Here is an 18,031-nt window from a genome sequence, read left to right as displayed (position 1 = left end):
GCCCAGAGTTCAAGCCCCATGCCAAAAAAAAAAAAAAAAAAGAAGCACATTTGCCTATCCGATTCAGAAAGCTCATTGCAATCTACTACAATATACACTAACTGGACCTGGGTTTTCCCCATCAGTTTTATGATGTCTCTTTTACCTTCAAGTTCTGATGCTGACTTTGTAAAAAAATTTTGTCCCCAACTCTACACATGAAACAATCTGGAAGTAGCAGAGTTGACTGTCTTACCTGGGAGTTGAGTAGGAGGGGCTGAGCCACTCACTCGTGAGGAAAAGGGGATCAAGACACACACAGGAGACACTGTCTCACCTCACTTACCAGCTCAAATCTGAAAGTGTTTTCACTTGAAAGAAGCTTCTGCTGTTTTTGAAAACTGGGAAATCCTGAACCTAAGTTAGATGACCCTTCAGGGTTCCTTCCAAGTTGTAAATTATGTGGTTGTTTTTTATGTATTTAATATTCGTGAAGTGGCTTACTGTGTCAAGCAGGGTAGTGACAACACTGAGTAAGACTGACACAGGGGATCTGCTGCTGTTTTGTGTGTGTGTGTGTACCCACTAATTCTGGGGCTTGAACTCAGGGCCTGGGTGCTGTCCCTGAGCTTCTTTTGCTCAAGGATAGTGCTCTACCACTTGAGTCACAGATCCACTTCCAGCCTTTTTGGTAGTTTATTGGAAATAACAGTTTCCTAGACTTTCCTGCCTTGGCTAGCTTCTAACCACAATCGTCAAATCTCACCTTCCTAAGTAGTTAGGATTACAGGTGTGAGTCACTGGTGCCAAGCTGGTTTCTGTTTTTCTAAGAGACTGAATAATAATGGAAAAAATGTCTATAAGCAGTGTGACCAAAAACTCTACTTCATGTTTCCTCAAGTATTAAAAAGAAATGGCAATCTGGCCACTGCTGGCACATGCTTTTCCACGGGCACTGGTCCAATGCCCTTCTCCTCTGCCCATGGTTTTCTATAGAAGACACAGGCAGAATGACACAGACAAAACTGATTGCACATTGGAAAGATCAAACTGGGTTTTATTAAAATATACATAAATAACCCTCATGTACTTTTACTTCATCAGTATTAGGAAATAAAAGTGAAAAGTGATTATCCTGGTATAAAGAAATGAAGGCCAAAAGGGAGTCAAGAAAACTATGCTTCAGCCCAGATCTGCCACCTCCCAGTCTAGGAAAGGCATTTAGTGTCGTGTCAACAGCTAGAGAATGAGGTGGTTGGAATCTATGTTGTCTGGGGTCAACTAAAGCTCTAAACTCTTCCTGTTCTAACGAGCAGCAATGCTGAAGTTCTGGGTCAGCACAACACAGTAGCTACTAACAATGAAAACAGAATGAACACTAAACACACAAATACTTTCAAGGAAGACATGAGAAATACAGAAGGTTGCTGCCTAAAAAAATGTATCAACGTTACTGTTTTATTCACACTAATTAGGATATATACACAAAAAAATGTGTATCATGTCACTTTCAAAAAATTTCATGTTCCATGAGAACTATGTAAACAGCATCAAGTTTTCTATTACCTAATAAAAGAAGAAAATCACTATTCCTATATATTAGGAAAATATTTAGATCATTTGAATTTATAGTAAAACAAAGTGAAATATTATAGAGCAGTCTTTTCATGAAGTAATTTTACAGCCTAAAAGCAGTACATTTCATCCTTTCAAATACTTTGGTATAAGAGAAATTAATATGAATCAAAAAACACAAACTTCTACTTTGGTTCTCACATTAAGTGGAACGTCAGCAATGATGTGTAGCTCTGCTACTTCAGGTGACAAAATGAGAACTTGTCACTTGCCGCCTCATCCCCTGGAGCCAGGAGAGCCATTACCTCCTCCTTAGCCAGACTCTCACTGGGCATGAAGCGTTATAGACCACAGATCCAGCTTGGAATATGAGACCTCAGACCTTCCTCATCACAAACAGAAGGACCCTGCATCAAAGCAGCTCATAACTACAATTCACATTTAGAGCACTACATACAATTTCTAAAAATCATGTTTGTATAGTTTCTCAACAAGTCCATACTGCACTAATAAAAGAAAAAGGTAAGCCCACTGACAATAGTTTTGTAAAAATAGAAACAACCATTTGCATGCTACAAGTATTTCTTCATTGATATCACATGTAACTAAACAGATCTGAGGAAGTTTTCATTGCATCATTTTTATAGTTGTATTTTCTCATCTATATTATCCAAATGTGGTACTGATTCTTTTCACTAGATTTTCGTTCTGTGCATTTTCTTTTAAATGAATCTCTACATCTGAGAATTGCATCTGAGCAACTGCTGTCACCCATCACAGGAACAGGAGCCAACAGAACAGCCTCTGAAGATCCTCTTAGCGACATAATTTAAACTGGAACTTCCTGTTAAGATAAGAAAAAAAGTCCTTCAGTAAACTTTCCAGACTCAAATTATTAGCACTTCAGTGCTATTCCTTCTTAACGACACACACAGTGAGGGCTAAGCTGCCCTGAGGAACACAGCCAGGGAGCACGAGCCCTTCCCCCAAGGGATGCAGGTACACAGTTCACTGGTAGAAAGATCTAGAACAATAATCCTCCTAACCAAGAAACTACCAGAAGCCAAGAACAAACTTAAACTAATCTGTCAGATTAATCTGAGGCTTTTTAAAGACTAATTCTAAAAAGCACTGAAGGGGCATAGCATACAAGTATTATTCAGGTAAACAAATATTTGCTTGAATGATCCAGGTATAATGTTTCAAATTAATTACTTTGTAGTATTCTATAGTACTAAGAATTTAAACTCTAAATTTAAAGCCTGTATTTTATAAGCAAGTATAAGAAGCAGTAACACTATTACAGTGAACAATCCTGCCAAGAAGTCCTGACTAAAATGTCCATATTAGGTGATGTTGAAATGCTAGGATTACAGTCAGGCACCAGAGGCTCACACCTGTAATCCTATCCACTCAAGAGGCTGAGATCTGAGGATTGCAGTTCAAGGCCAGCCCAGGCAGGAAAATTTTTGTGAAACTCTTATCTCCAATTAACTACTAGAAAACTGAAAGTGGTGCTATGGTTCAAAATGGTAGAGTACTAGCCTTGAGTGAAAAAGCTCAGAAGTCGTGCTCAGGCCCTGAGTTCAAGCCCCATGACCACTACCACAAACAACAACAAAAAATATCCTAAAATTACTAGTTCTTGGATTTTGTTGGTTTTGTGGGAAAAGGAAATAAGGGGAACTTAACTCATTTCAACATTAATTTGAGATAATGACCGAGACTGGGGTATACGGTGAACTTACATTGCCAGATATTAAAAAGTTTCAAAACAGGTACCAGTGGCTCACATCTGTAGTCTAACTACTTCAGAGGCTGAGATAGGGAGGATCATAGTTTATGTTCAGCTTGGGCAGAAAAGTTCTCAAAACAGTGGCAGGACCCTGTCATCCTCACTACGTGGAAGACTGGTATTGGGAAGATGTCGGTTCCAGACAAGTCCAGGCAGATAAATCCATGAGGCTCCATTTAAATTAGAAGCAGCTTGGTGTGGTAGCATACCTGTCATCCCAGGAAGTAAAAAGTAGAAGGATCATAGGCCAGGGACATACCGGAAAGCAAGACCCTATCTCAAAAATAACTAGTGTTAAAAAGTGCTGGAGGTGTTGCTCAGTGGTAGAGCACCTCATAAACAAACACGAGGTGAATTCAAAGTCCAGTAATACCCCCCCCAAAGCATAAAACTACAATTAAGTCACCATAGGATGTTATCACTGCTTCTGTTCCATGAAAAGAAAGATGCCCAGAGAAGGGTGTCTCTGCTGAGACAGGAAGTGGGGACTCTGACAGCTACAGCCTAGAGGAAGATTAAAAGGAAAAATGCTCCATGCAGAAGTGAGAGTGAAGCCAGCACACCGCTTCCTCCTTAAAGGGGGGAGGGGAAATACCCTGATGCCAAATGTCAACCTACAAATTCTTTGGTCTGAATTCACACCACTACTAGTAGAGTCCAAAACATCTCAAGCAGAGAAACTAGGTTAAGCAGACCCAGACAGGTAATGCCCCCCCAGTAGCTGGCAGGAGACAATGCATGCCCTCTCAGAATTCAACGTCCAGCCAACAGCTGAGGACAAAAGCACCTGAGACTTAAAGAGGCTAAACCGTGGAAACTAGGTGACTCAAAATCATTGAAATAGGATAGAAAGATAAATAATAAATCAGGTAGCCCAGAAAACAAAGTATTAGGCATATGATAAAAACATCAATAGGGCTGGGAAGGTGGCTCAGTGGTAGAGCTCTTGCCTTGCATGCATGAGGTCCTGGGTTCGATTCCCCAGCACCACATAAGCAAAACGAAAAAAAGCCAAAAGTGGCGCTGTGGCTCAAGTGGTAGAGCACTAGCCTTGAGCTGAAGAGCTGAGGGACAGCACCCAGGCCCAGAGTTCAAGCCCCACAACGGGACCCAAAAACAACAACAAAAACAAAAAAAAAAACATCAATAATAAAACAGTACTATTCATATATGTGTGGCACAGGCAAAAATGATGAACTAATTTTTAGTAAAAAAGTTAACACCCTTAAGATGGTATACTTCTCAAGCTCAAATGAAACAACCACGTAAGGCTTAAGATAAACAATAAACATCCAAACAATAATTAATGAAAAGACTGGCTTTTTCTTTTGCCAGTCTTGGGGCTTGAACTCAGAGCCTGAGTGCTGTTCCTGAGCTTTGGTGCTCAAGGCTAGCGCTCTACCACTTGAACCACAGTGTCACTTCTGGCTTTTTCTGAGTAGTTTATTGAAGAGTCTCATTGACTTTCCTGCCCAGGTGGGCTTCGAACCACGAACCATGATCCCCAGATCTCAGCCTCCTGAGTAGCTAGGATTACAGGTGTGAGTCTTTTTAAAAAAAAAAAAAACAACAAAAAAACAAAAAACATGCTCTCTTACTCACTTGCCCTGGCCAAAAGCTAAAATATAAGCAAAAATAAAAGGCATATCTCAAACTGGGAAAATATTTGCAATGTAAAAAGGTTAATATCCTTTAAAACAAAAGTACCCAACCAACCCCTCACACCTCTAGATAAATGCACAAAGGTAAAAAACGAGCAACTGATTTAAAAAAAAGACATATAAGCAGGCAATTAAATACACCAAAAAGCTCAACTGTACTAGTGCTGAAAATGTAAGAAAAATGATGTAACAACTGCTACCTATACAACTGGAAAAATGTTTAAAATCAGTACTACCTACTTTTTCTGCAAGTGTGTACTTACATACTGACAGGAGATAGGGAGACTGAGCAACTCGCCCACAATGCAATTTAGCAGTAGTACAGATCAGAACTCCCTTTCAAAATATGTGATGTTTTTAGATCTGGAATTTATCTCAAGCCCTTAGAGATATGTAAAAGGTATTTAAAACTGCATGTCAGAACTATATAGAACAGTAAAAATTGGAAAAATCACCTGACATCCAACTATGGGGCTGAGATTCAGTAATTTAGTACAGAGTAGAACTATAAAATAGAACACAATGTAACTATTAAAATATAGCCTATTTGGACGGGTACAATGGCTCTGAAGATTATGGTTCAAAGCCAGCTTGGGCAGGAAAGTCTGTGAGACTCTTATCACCAAGTAAGAACCAAAGGAGTTGGAGGAGAGCTGTGGCTCAAGTGGTAAAGCACCAGCCTTGGGGAAAAAGGCTCAAGGGACTGATATCATGTTGGACACTACATATAAAATAAAAATACATATCATATAATGAAAATTTGCAAACACACAATATATATCACATATATTAGTCTATCATGAAAGCACTGAAGATTAACCTAAATGTTTACCAGTACAGCATTATTGTAAAAACTCTAATGGGACACATTAAAATGAGGTACCTCTCATGTTTTGACATATACTCTTTTCTCTGCATGGAAGATGTCCCCCCGACGCCTTCCTGCTCACGTGAGTATTCAAATGGCCGTTTACCAGAGAGGATGCCCCTGCCCTCTCCAACACAGCAGTAATGCGCTCCCACCCCAGATGTGCTCCTACCCTACTCACTCTGGTGACCATGTGGCACGCTCCAGACCTTTGACAAAGGCAGAGACTTTGGTCCACTGATATTACCCCGGTGTCTACAGTAGTACCAGGTACTTAGTAAGGTACTCAAGCAGTACTGGATGGATGGATGCAGATGAAGCAATCTCAAGACACAAAGGTAAGAACAGGGCAATAATTTTGCTGACATTTGTCTTTTAAAAATAGAGAAATTAAGCCGCGCACCAGTAGTTAAGGCCTGTAATCCTAACTACTCAGGAGGCTGAGACCTGAGGATCCAGGTTTGAAGCCAGCCTGGGCAGCAAAGTCTGTGAGACTTTTTGTTTGCCAGTCCTGGGGCTTGAACTCTGGGCCTGGGCGCTGTCCCTGAGCTCTTCAGCTCAAGGTGAACACTCTACCACTTGGGCCACAGTACCATTTCCAGTTTCCTGGTGGTTTATTGGAATAAGAGTCTCACAGCGATCTCCTGAGTAGCTAGGATTACAGGTGTGAGCCACCGGTGCCCAGCTTCCCTGAGCTTCTTTTGTTCAAGGCTAGCACTCTACCACTTGTGCCACAGCACCACTTCTGGCTTTTTTCTGTTTACCTGATACTAAGGAATCGAACCCAGGGCTTCATGCATGCTAGTCAAGTACTCTACCACTAAGTCACATTCCCAGCCACCTATGAGACTCTTATCTCCAATAAACTACCAGAAAACCAGAAGTGGCACTGTAGCTCAAGTAGCAGAGCACTTGCCTTGAGCTGACTAGCTCAGGGACATCACCCAGACCCAGAGTTCAAGCCCCATGACCAACAAAAAAATAAATAAATAATAAAGTAAAGATAAAAAAAAATTACAGGTGTGTGCAGGCACACAGATGTCTGGAAAGATACATAAAAATTGGAACTGATTATCTTTGGTCAGGGGAGCTGAGGAAGAAATACAGGAGAGTGATCCTTTACTTGCCCCTTTAAAAAAACAGACTTAGGCCAGGTGCTGGTAGTTTAGGCTTGTAATCCTGGCTATATAGGAAACAGCCAGGGTTAAGCATGTGCCCCCTCCTCCCCTCCCCCCCACACCCCCAGCAATCTTCCCTAGCTGAGAACTCAAGTCCTCAATTTTCTTTCACCTCGCTGGCTCTGCCTACACACTCCTTCTAGATGATTTCACCTATTTGTGACTTGAAATGATGAGCACATTCTGATGACTCTAAAGTTATCTTTAGCTCCAAGGTTTCTTCTGAGCTTCAAAGCATAATCATCAACTACTGACCAGACAAGCCAAAACTCATAGTCCATCCTTCCCACCCTCTAAACACCTGCTCCCTCCAAAGCTTAACAAGGAAAAGGTACCACCATCCACCTAGTTGCTCACAAAATTCCGTAGGAGTCATCCTTAACCTTTTATTCCCTCATACACCACGGTGAATTCACCGGTTAGGAACAGCTCTTCTTTCTTCTCTCACCCTATCACTTCACCACCCTGGTCTAAGTCACTTGTGTACTGCCTTCCCCGCCCCACTCCTGTCTACTCCTTACCCAGCAACCAAGCAAGCTTGCGAAAGCACAGAACCAAAGCATGTCACTCCACGCCTCTTGCTTTGACACGAGACCCACATTCCTCATAATCAGATCTCCGTCACCTATCTGAACTTCTTTTACTTTCTCCACAGAATCTGTTAATATCTGAAATTCAGTTGTGCCCTAAAATACAACTTATCCTGCCAATCTCCTAGTACAAGGTAAATTTCTTTCTTTTTGCTGGTCCTGAAGCTTCAACTCAGGCCCTCGGTGCTATCCCTGAGCTTCTTTTGCTCAAGGCTAGTTGCTCTACCAGTTGAACCACAGCGCTACTTCAGCTTTTTCTGTGGCTAACTGGAGATAAAGAGTCTCATGGACTTTCCTCCCAGGCTGATTTCAAACAATGATTCTCAGATCTCAGCCTCCTGAGTAGCTAGAATTACAGGTATGAGCCCTAGCACCCAGCAAAAGGCAAATTTCTTAAAGGTAAAGATACCATCTGGTTTGTTACTCATCTTTAGCAAGAAAACTGGTGCTTGTCACACAGCAAGTACTCAATGAATATTTGTCAAACAACTAAATAGCTATTTTATAACTGAAAATCTGGACTGTAATGGGTTTTGAAATTACATTCAATTTATTTTAATATTATGATACTAGAAATTGCAAGAACAATAAAATGGTACAGTTTATGAAGTGTTTTTTGAAACCAAGCTATCCTGTTAGCTAAAATTTCCTAATAGTCAGCATTAAAAACACTGAAAATTATCTAAATTTTCATTAACTGATTCAATAGAGGGGAATGTAGGCATACAATGGGTTATAGTCATTGAATACAATGACAAAAACCCAGACATGCTAATTAATGTACAATATCATGCAAGCTGTCTAGATGACTGAAAATATCCAAATGGTAAAACAGTATATTGAATGAGATCCTTTTGTTTTAAAGTGCATGAATAGGTGTTTGAATATGCACAAAATTTTTCTCTGAGGTAATCAGACTGAAAGTAGTAGTTATCTTTCTAAAATGACAAGGCAGGAGATGTCGGGAATCTTCCTATTTATCAAAACCAAAATATTGGCAGGGTACCAGAGGTTTGTGCCTATAATCCTAGCAAGAGGTTGAGATCTGAGATCTGAAAACAAAGATTCAAAGTCAGCCCTGGCAGACAAATCTATGAGACTCTTATCTCCAAATAACCAGCAAAAAGGCAAAAGTAAAGTTATGGCTCAAGTGGCAGAATGCTAGCCTTGAGTGCAAAAGCCAATTGAGAGCCAGAGGCGCAGAGTCAAAGCCCTCATACAGCAAGAGAAATGCGATACTCTGCATTTCATTCTTTCACAGGCTTTAAGACTGCTTATCAGTTAGAAACATGTTGCCTATTTTTCAAGTAATACATCATCTAGTGAGGAAGAATGGGCATCTAGTGTCTCAGGAGGCCAGATAGGAGTAAGACTTCAGCTGCCTTGTAGGTTGGATCAGTCATCACAGACTCAGCCCCCATCTCTATTCTTTCCCTCTAGAAAAATTACACTTAAAAAATTTACAATCTTTACAATTGTCACACACAATGGGGTAGGCACCTATTGAAAACAGAGTCAGTAAGTATGATCAAAGTGAGACAAGGTTCCACTATGTGGCCTAGACTAGTCTTCATCTCCTAGCTCTACCTCCCAAGTACTGGGACTATAGGTGTGCACTATCACACCCAGCATGCTTCTGCTTTTCTAATTAAAGGGGAAAGGTATGATGGACACTGACCTTCCCCACTAATCATGCCATGAATACAGATGAGATATCTGGAACCATGGGACATCTTGTAACCATGAGGCAGCAAAAGCCAACATTTTGGCAGAAAGATGCTGGTGGTGTCATTCAACAGAGGAACCCTTCCTGTTACAGGAGGAAAATAAATCAGTATTTGTTTAAGGTATTGTGAAGAAGGTTCTGAGACCTACCAAGAAATTCTTAACTATATTCCTGGGAATCTACTTAAAAAAAAAAAAGAACAAATAAAAGGACTCAAATTCTATGTAGTTGAAAGATTGGAGGAGGGGGAGGATTGTTTATCTGAGATAAGATATTACTATTTAGCCCAAGCTGGCCTCAAACTCATGATCCTCCTGTTTCAGCCTCTCAGGTTGTGGGAAAACAGGCATGTAACAGCATACTTGGCTCTGAAAAGATTATAACAAGTCAGGAATATACATTGCTTTTGTATATTGCCTTCCTTAAGTGTCTCTATTCTGAATTCCAACAAAAATAAAAAATACTTCAGAGAAAAAAAAGAATAAAAAGAAAATCTTAGTCAATATCAACTCCACACACACACACACACACAAACACACAAAAACTTCAGAATACAAACATTGAGAACTTATAATCAAGGATAAACTCACACCAAAAATAGAAGTCTGATCAATGCTGAGGCTGCTCCGGACTAATGTTCATTGTCCTATAAATTTCTTTAAGTAACAAAAGGGCAGTATCTTCAGATTCCCTAGAAAAAAGAAAAATGTATTTACTTAAGAGCTCTTTAGATGAAATTAACTTCTATGCATAAAGGTGGTAAGTGCAGTTTTTGTCGTTCTATTCAACTCTATGAGAAAGCAAATGATGACAGAGCAGTATGCTCTCAGAGCGGTCCTTTCACTGTATGGATACTAATCTGCTCCAAAGATGTCATGTCTCCTTTGTAATGGGACATACGGAAGAATAGCCTTTCAAAATCCCTACCACTCCAACCATGAAAGACACCCCTACAAAAACAATATACAGGGGGCTGGGAATGTGGCTTAGTAGTAGAGTGCTTGCCTAGCATTCATGAAGCCCTAGGTTCGATTCCTCAGAACTACATAAACAGAAAAAGCCAGAAGTGGCACTGTGGCTCAAGTGGTAGAGTGCTGGCCTTGAGTAAAAGAAGCTCAGGGACAGAGCCCAGGCCCTGAGTTCAAGCCCCAGGAATGGCCAAAAAAAAAAAAAAAAAAAAAAGCAAAAACTGTACAATACCAATGGTCTCAGGTCAGAGGCACAGTACATACTGCCACCTTGTGGTTAATACAAGTTCAATGCAAATTTGAAAGGAGAAAAATCACTGGATTCTATCACACACAGTTCAGATTAAATAGTCCATGACAAATGATGAGTCAGTATAAGAATCTCACGAAGCAAACTGCTGTATGTGCTGGCACCTACAGTCCATTAATAGTCATCAAAGTGAAGAATACTTACCAATAGCATAAATGACTCTGAAGAGCGAAAAGATATTCATTAAAACTCTCTATTGGCTTTTCTTGAAGAACATAATCAATTCGGCGGCCTCCGTTTAACATTCCAACCTTTCCTAAGTAGTCTTCATCCTTGGAAAAATCTGGACTTTCAACAATCTTTTCTGCTAGAATTTAAACCATTTCAATATAAAAGTCAATCACTTAATCATTTTCCTGTGATTTTAGCTGAGTTTCTGGGCTCAATGAGAATATTGCTTGACAGGTGTAGTAACTGGGGAGCTACCAGGCTTACTCCCCATTCTTCTAAAGAACAGGGGAGGCAGGGCTGGTTCTCCGAAGGAGAAGAGAGAAAGTCAACAGCTGACACAAGTTGTGAAGATAAGGGGGAAACAGCATTGCAGAAAAAAAGGAAATAGAATGAGAATCTGAACATCAAAAACATGGCAGAATGACCTCGTACTGCATATGAAATTTGGAAGAAGACAGTTAAACAAGAGTATCAGGATAACTTATAGGTGTGAGTCTTTAAAATACCCAAACTTCTCTCCATTCCAATCTTCTATCCTGGCTTTAAAAATCAGTAAAAAATTTTAAATTGCAGAGTGAAAATTCCATAACTATCAGGTAAAACCTTAATTAACAAACAGTGACAGAGATTTTTGAGGAAAATGCATTTGACAGGAGAGTTGATCAGAAAAGATTTTCCTTTATAAGAACTTACATGATTTCACCAAATTAAAAAAAAGAAAAAGTATCATTAATCTAAGTAGTATGTTCATAAAGAATATTTATACTAAAAAATGCCTTGGAAGTAAAAAGAAAGCTGGATGCCAGTGGCTCACACCTATAGTCCTAGCTGCTTGGGAGGCTGAGATATAAGGTTAGGGTTCTAAGCCAGCCCAGGCAGACAATTCAAGAGATGCTTATCTCCAATAAACTAGCAAAAAGCCAGAACTATAGGTGTGGTTCAAGTATTAGAGAGCCAGCCTTGAGAAAAAAGTCAATAGAGGGCAAAAGTCCTTGAGTTCAATACTCAGTACCAACATTTACACACATAAAAGTCAAAAGATGAATTTACCTTCAACTACTTGCTTTTCTTCTTCCTCTTTGATTTGATTGGCGACTTTCTCCAATTCTTCTTGCAACTGAGCTGAAGAAGTATGTGCGCGGGCAAACTCATTTAGCGTTTGCCAAGCACTTTTCAGAGAACTAATAAAACCCTGCTTCAAATCAGATCCCATACGAGAGAGACTTTCTTTCAACTCTAGAGAGATTAAAATGTAATATCAAGCTAATTAGTCATTGGGTACAATTCTTCATCACAGACATTAAAAGTTAAAACTTGCCAGGTGCTGGTGAGTCAAGCTTATAATCCTAACTATTCAGGAGGCTGATATCTGAGGATTGTGGTTCAAAACCAATCTCAGGCAGGAAAGTCCATGAGATTCTTACCTCCAATTAACTACCAGAAAACCAGAAGTGGAGTTGTGGCTCAAAAAGGTAGAGCACTAGCCTTGAGCAAAAGAGTTCAGGGACAGCACCCAGCCTGAGCTCAAGCCCCATATCAAACAAACAAACAAAAAAAGCTAAAACTCTTCTCATGCAGGTGAGAATTGCTTCTTCCTTCCTTAAATGTCAAATATATGTAGTTACCTTAGAGCCCTAAACCCTCAACATGGGAAAATGTCATGAGATATTTTTTGTCTTTTTTTTTTTTTTTAAAGAACTAAACTTCATTCAGCCCCTCTCTCTCAAAAAAAAAGTTCAAGCCACGCCAAGCACTGGTGGCTCATGCTTTATCATCCTACCTACTCAGGATCTGAGTTCAAAGCCAGCTTGGGGAGGAAAGTCCATGAGAGACTCTTATTATCTCCAATAAAACACTCAGAAAAAAGTGGAAGAAGTGGCATTGTGGCTCAAGTGGTAGAAAGTTAACCTTGAGCAAAAAAAGAAGTTCAAGTAAAACACCCAGGCCCTGAGATCAAACCCCAAGCCCAAGGAAAGAAATAGTTCAAGCCAGGTGCCAGAGGCTACTTAGGAGGTTGAGATCTGAGGAGCAAGGTTCAAAGCCGGCCAGGACAGACAAAATCAAGAAATCCTAGTTTCCAATTAATTATCAAAAGGCCAGAAACAGACAAGTAGAGGTGTGGTTCAAATGGTAAAGCTGTGAGCAAAAAAACTAAGTAAGACTCCAAGCCCTATTATTGGTACAAAAAAAGTTCATATACCATAAAAAAGCCTATTTGTATGGCTTTTTGTTGTGGGGTTTTTTGGGGGGGGCTAGTCCTGGGGCTTAACTCAGGGCCTAGCCACTGTCCCTAAGCTGCTTTTGCTCATAACTAGCACTCTACCACTTGAGCAACAGCACCATTTCTGGCTTTTTCTGTTTATGTGGTATTGAGGAATCAAACCCAAGGCATCATGCATGCTAGGCAAGCACTCTATCACTAAGCCACATTCCTAGCCCAATGGCTTTTTTTTTTAATCCAAATTTAAAAAAATAGGTCTATGCGAGTGAAAAAAAAAATCACCACTTTTCTAATCAACAATATTGTGACAGTTAAATAAAATTAATTTTTTTCTGTAACTACAACTTTTAAATTAAAAATACCACAGTGCCTTCACTATTTTCTGTAATTTTCTAATAATCATATTTTAGTTGAAAGACCATAAGTAACAAATTTCTCATTTTAACTTTCCAAAAGCTAAATATGCTACTAGCAAGCAAACAAAAATATACTTTCTCAGAGCACAGAATCAGTGGAAAGTAGGTGAAAACATACAGCAGAGGGCTGGATGCTGGTGGCTCACGTCTGTAATCCTAGCTACTAAGGAGGCTGAGAGCTGAGGATCATGGTTCAAAGCCAGCCTGGGCAGGAAAGTCTATGAGCCTCTTACCTCCAATAAACCACCAGAATATTGGAAGTGGTGCTGTGGCTCAAATGGTAGAGCACTCGCCTTGAGCTGAAGAGCTCAGGGACAGTGTCCCACAACTGACCAAAAAAAAAAAAAAATCCAGCAGAGGGCCCATCAGCTGTACTGGACACTGATGAAAGTGAACTAAGCAACTCAAGGGTAGTGATGGGAAGGAGGGAGTAAGAGGGAACAGCTAGCAAATGTACATATCACCCAATTTGTAAGAATAGTTTTACAGTTAAAGGTCATACCATTCATAAGCTATGTAGATTAAGATACTGATAACTATCATTGTAAAGATTAAAAGGTGTTTGTGACTTTAGTTAAGTATGCCATTATGACATGTATATAGTCGCCTAATCCCAATAAATAAATACTTGAAAAAAATATATATACTTTTTTGGTGTCCTGGTCCCGGAACTTGGACTCAGCGCCTAGGCACTGTCATTAAGCCACTTGAACCACAGCATTACTTCTAGCTTTTTTGGTAATTTAGTGGAAATAAAGAGTCTCACAGACTTTCCTTTCTGGGTTGGCTTCAAGCTGCAATCCTCAGATCTCAGCCTCCTGAGTAGCCATGGGTGCCAGGCCAAAAACATATTTAAACAGAGAACCTAGTGATTTCCCCCTCTTTTCTCCTTACTCCTGCTCCTTCCACTCAACTTTTTAAGTTTAGGCCTAATTACATCCCAGCCTCACTTAATGAATTATTTAATCAGAAAAGTTTGTCTAGTTAGCAAGAAAACAACAACTCACTTGACTTAGGCAGTATTAATTATTTCTTGATGGATTGGTCATTAATTTAAATGTACTCTTCTTCCCTAATCCCAAAAATTCCAACTGAACTATCAAAATCTAATTACAAATCTTATCATCTTATTATCAACTCCACCCCCCCATTCCTTATCTCAACAATGACAGTGCCATCAAAGAGCAGGCATTCATTCAGAATTCTTCACAGCTCCTCCACTTTCTCAGTTGAGAAGTTCTCACTACTACTGAAGCAGGGTCTTCACTATTACTGTCAGAATTTAGTGTTAAATGTGTGTGTGTGCGTGCGTATGCATGCGCACACATGCTGGTCTGAGGGCTTGAACTCAAGCCTGAGCCTTTTCTGTTTTTTGTTTTGCAGAAGACTAGTGCTCTATCACTTGAGCCACCATCACCATTCAGTGGTTAACTGAAGATAATAAACTTTCCTGTCTGAAAGGTTTTGAACCACAATCCTTCCTTAGATTTCAGCCTCCTGAAAAGCTAGGATTATAGGTATGAGCCACCAGAACCCAGCTAGTGTTAAACTTTCAAATTCACTACAATTACAATGTGAAGGGAAGAAAGGAAGTTTTTACAATATTTGTCTCTTACCTAAATGAAGTCTTTTTCTGCCTTTGTGATGTGGAATGAGAACTGCTTTTGTGTCTAAATCTGGAACAATCATAGGCTCTAATCTATATGCCACTGGATCAAGCTGTAAAGAGGAAAATTGGAAATGTGTGAAAATTTTTCTTTTGAGCTGTATGCCTTAGCTAGGTAGGAAAACGGCCAGCAGCCAAACAGAGACTCCATTTTTATACTTTGTTCAAATACTGCAACTGTAAGATTTTCAAGTTTGTAGGTAAAATTACCTTGCAAATGAGATAATATTACTTCTATTTATTTATTTTTTTATTTTTGTGGGTTGTGGGGCTGGAACTCAGGGCCTGGGCAATGACCTTGAACTTTTTTTGCTCAAGGCTAGTGCTCTACCACTTTGAGCCACAGCTCAAAACCACCAGTTTTCTGGTGGTTAATTGGAGATGAGTCTCACAGACTTTTCTGTCCAGGACTGGTTTCGAATCATGATCCTCAGATCTCAGCCGCCTAGTAGCTAGGATGATAAATGTGAGCCACTAGCACCCGGCCCAATATTACTTTTCTTTGAATAGACTTTCTGGCAAAAAAAAATTTACTGAAAAGTATCAGACTAACTCTTCCAGGATAGAGAGCTGAAACTTGCAAAGTAAACATTAACAATGGTTTCCAAGAAATAAAAATCTGAGAATCTGTTAAGATGAAGAGGACAGGCTCTTCACATTCTTCAAAATAGAAAGCAAATTGAAGTTACTCACTGGATGATAAATATTGAAGAATCCTTTACAAGTTGGAAGCCTGTAGTTCTCAGCTATCCTGTCCACTCCTCGGATAGTGAGAAACATAGCAATCGGAGATCCCAAGGCAAAGAAAATTTCTGGTTCAAAGTCTAGTGAATTGTAAGAAACAGAAACCTAGGAAGAATCAAACAGCAATAAAAGATAATCATTCCACTGTAACATATACAAAATGGAACTATATTTACTTAAAAGAAACAATACAGATGTCTTAAAGGATAACTTTTGCTAGCTTACAATAATTTCACTTTTAAATCTTTTTTTTTTGGTCGGTCGTGGGGCTTGAACTCTGGGCTTGGATGCTGTCCCTATGCTCTTCAGCTCAAGGTGAGTGCTCTACCACTTGAGCCACAGCGCCACTTCTGGTTTTCTAATGGTTTATTGGAGATAAGAGTCTCACGGACTTTTCTGCCTGGGCTGGCTTTCAACCAGGATCCTTAGATCTCAGCCTCCTGAGCAGCTAGGATTACAGGCGTGAGCCACCAGTGTACACCGCTTCACTTTTAAATTTTATTGGCTATTACATCCTCTGGCTATATCTTTTTATTTACTCTCTAGGATAATAAATGTATATTATTCCTATTGCAGAAATCTGCAGAATCTGCAGTCATCCTGCCTGTGTTTGAATCTACTGCTCACTCACGTGTGACCTTGGACAAATTTCTTAACCTCTCTTACCTCTGTTTCAGTTTCTACATCTATAAAACATGGTCAAGTAAGAACACAAAGCCCCGAGTTCAAGCCCCAATACCAGCATAATAAAAACAGCATGGTTATAATATCAAAGTCAGTATAAGGGAAAGGTCACTAACTGAGGCCACATATAATTTGATGGCTGACCCTAAACATTCCATGGCATTATTTCCAACTGAATCTCTAGTTAAGACAAATTTCCTTCTGTGAGAAAAATGATTTGTCCCAAAAGAGCCCATTTTAGATATTTGCATTTAATTACTGAACAAAAGGGATCAACACCTACATAACAGCACTCATAGTTTCTAAGTCTCTTTCAGGGTTCTCACAGCAACACAGGAAAGCATGTATCATTTTAGTGTCTAAGAAAGAAAACCAATAAATGGTATAATCTAAGGGCATTACAAAGGTCCACTGAGAGAGGAAGGTAAAGCAAAACTCACCAACCCTACTTCGGAGATAAAAGACAGTAAAGACGATGACACAGTCAAGTCAGTGGCAGAATGAGGACTCTGACCTACAACATCCACTTCTAAACCCAGTGCTCCTAACTTACCCCATCAGGCTGCCTTCCTAACAGGCTGTTCTTCACACTGCTAGGCCTGACTTATCTTTGCAAAATAAAAAATGGGTATTTTCAGATCATGGTTCAAGTGACAGAGTACCAGACATGAGCAAATGAGCCAAATGGGACCTTGAGGACCTGAGTCTTAGCCCTGGAACCAGCAGAGAGAGAGGAGAGACAGAGAGACAGAGAAGGGGGAAGGGAAGAGAGAGATTTAAATACAATCTTTAAAAGCACAAGCAATTTGTCTGGATCGGATGTCAAGTTTCACGTTGTGCTTTCCAAACTGCCTCATGATATGTCAGATGTTCTATTACTGTCTTAATTTTTTCCTACCAGTCATAATTTAATATCATTAGTCTTATAATCAGTAACAAAAGGGGCCATAGTTAAGACAATTATGTTCAGAATATACATGTCTCTTATTTTGAACATTATAAAAGCAGCACAGAGAAAAACCAACTTTCTCCATATAACCCAATACACATTATATAAGAATACAAAACCACCATGTACTAAATGCTTCTGACATCAAATATGTAGCCCTATTGATGCATAAACTTACCTGTCCTGTGCCAACTTCAAAAGACTCATAATCAACACGCACAGAAGACACATAAGCACCGACTGGAAGTTTCTTCTTTGACTCGTTCGACTCTGAAGGCAGAGAAGCCAGTTCTTTGGCTTTCTGAGCACTCTCATCTTGTCCTTTTGTCAAAGTGGCCATCACTGCCTTCTTCTCTAATGCTGCTTTTTTCTGTTCCTAAGAAACACCAAAATCTCCTAAGATTATCTTTAGGAAAGTTCAGTTCTTGGTGATCACTAAAACACATACTTCCTCGCTATTAAGGAACAACTAATGGTGTAGAAATAACGACAACACTGGATTATTTGGAAAATGTCCTTTTCAGAGATTC

At 39.7% G+C, this 18,031-nt stretch overlaps 1 protein-coding gene across 3 annotated transcripts in view; it reads right to left on the bottom strand.

Moving 5' to 3' along the window:
* Nucleotides 1-1,008: 1,008 nt before the first annotated feature.
* The window catches only part of Sec23ip (SEC23 interacting protein), a 43,511-nt gene continuing 26,488 nt past the window's right edge, over nucleotides 1,009-18,031 (bottom strand). The window contains exons 13-20 of one of the 3 annotated variants that reach the window (XR_011365101.1): nucleotides 17,680-17,877; nucleotides 15,818-15,973; nucleotides 15,075-15,177; nucleotides 11,872-12,057; nucleotides 10,795-10,957; nucleotides 9,963-10,063; nucleotides 9,325-9,456; nucleotides 1,009-2,398 (exon numbers count right to left, since the gene is read on the bottom strand). Coding sequence is in view for 2 of the 3 variants with exons in the window: in XM_069988157.1 (XP_069844258.1) it covers nucleotides 9,982-10,063; nucleotides 10,795-10,957; nucleotides 11,872-12,057; nucleotides 15,075-15,177; nucleotides 15,818-15,973; nucleotides 17,680-17,877 (888 nt within the window). In the remaining variant the exon portion in view is untranslated. The remainder of the gene's footprint in view (nucleotides 2,399-9,324; nucleotides 9,457-9,962; nucleotides 10,064-10,794; nucleotides 10,958-11,871; nucleotides 12,058-15,074; nucleotides 15,178-15,817; nucleotides 15,974-17,679; nucleotides 17,878-18,031) is intronic. The other 2 variants (XM_069988158.1, XM_069988157.1) reach the window with 2 other exon arrangements.

Source organism: Dipodomys merriami, unplaced genomic scaffold, assembly GCF_024711535.1.
Source record: "Dipodomys merriami isolate MVZ:Mamm:240054 unplaced genomic scaffold, mDipMer1.0.p SCAF_35, whole genome shotgun sequence".
Taxonomy (NCBI): Eukaryota; Metazoa; Chordata; class Mammalia; order Rodentia; family Heteromyidae; genus Dipodomys; species Dipodomys merriami.
Note: the sequence above shows the minus strand (reverse complement) of the source record. Positions and strands in the feature narration are given on the sequence as shown.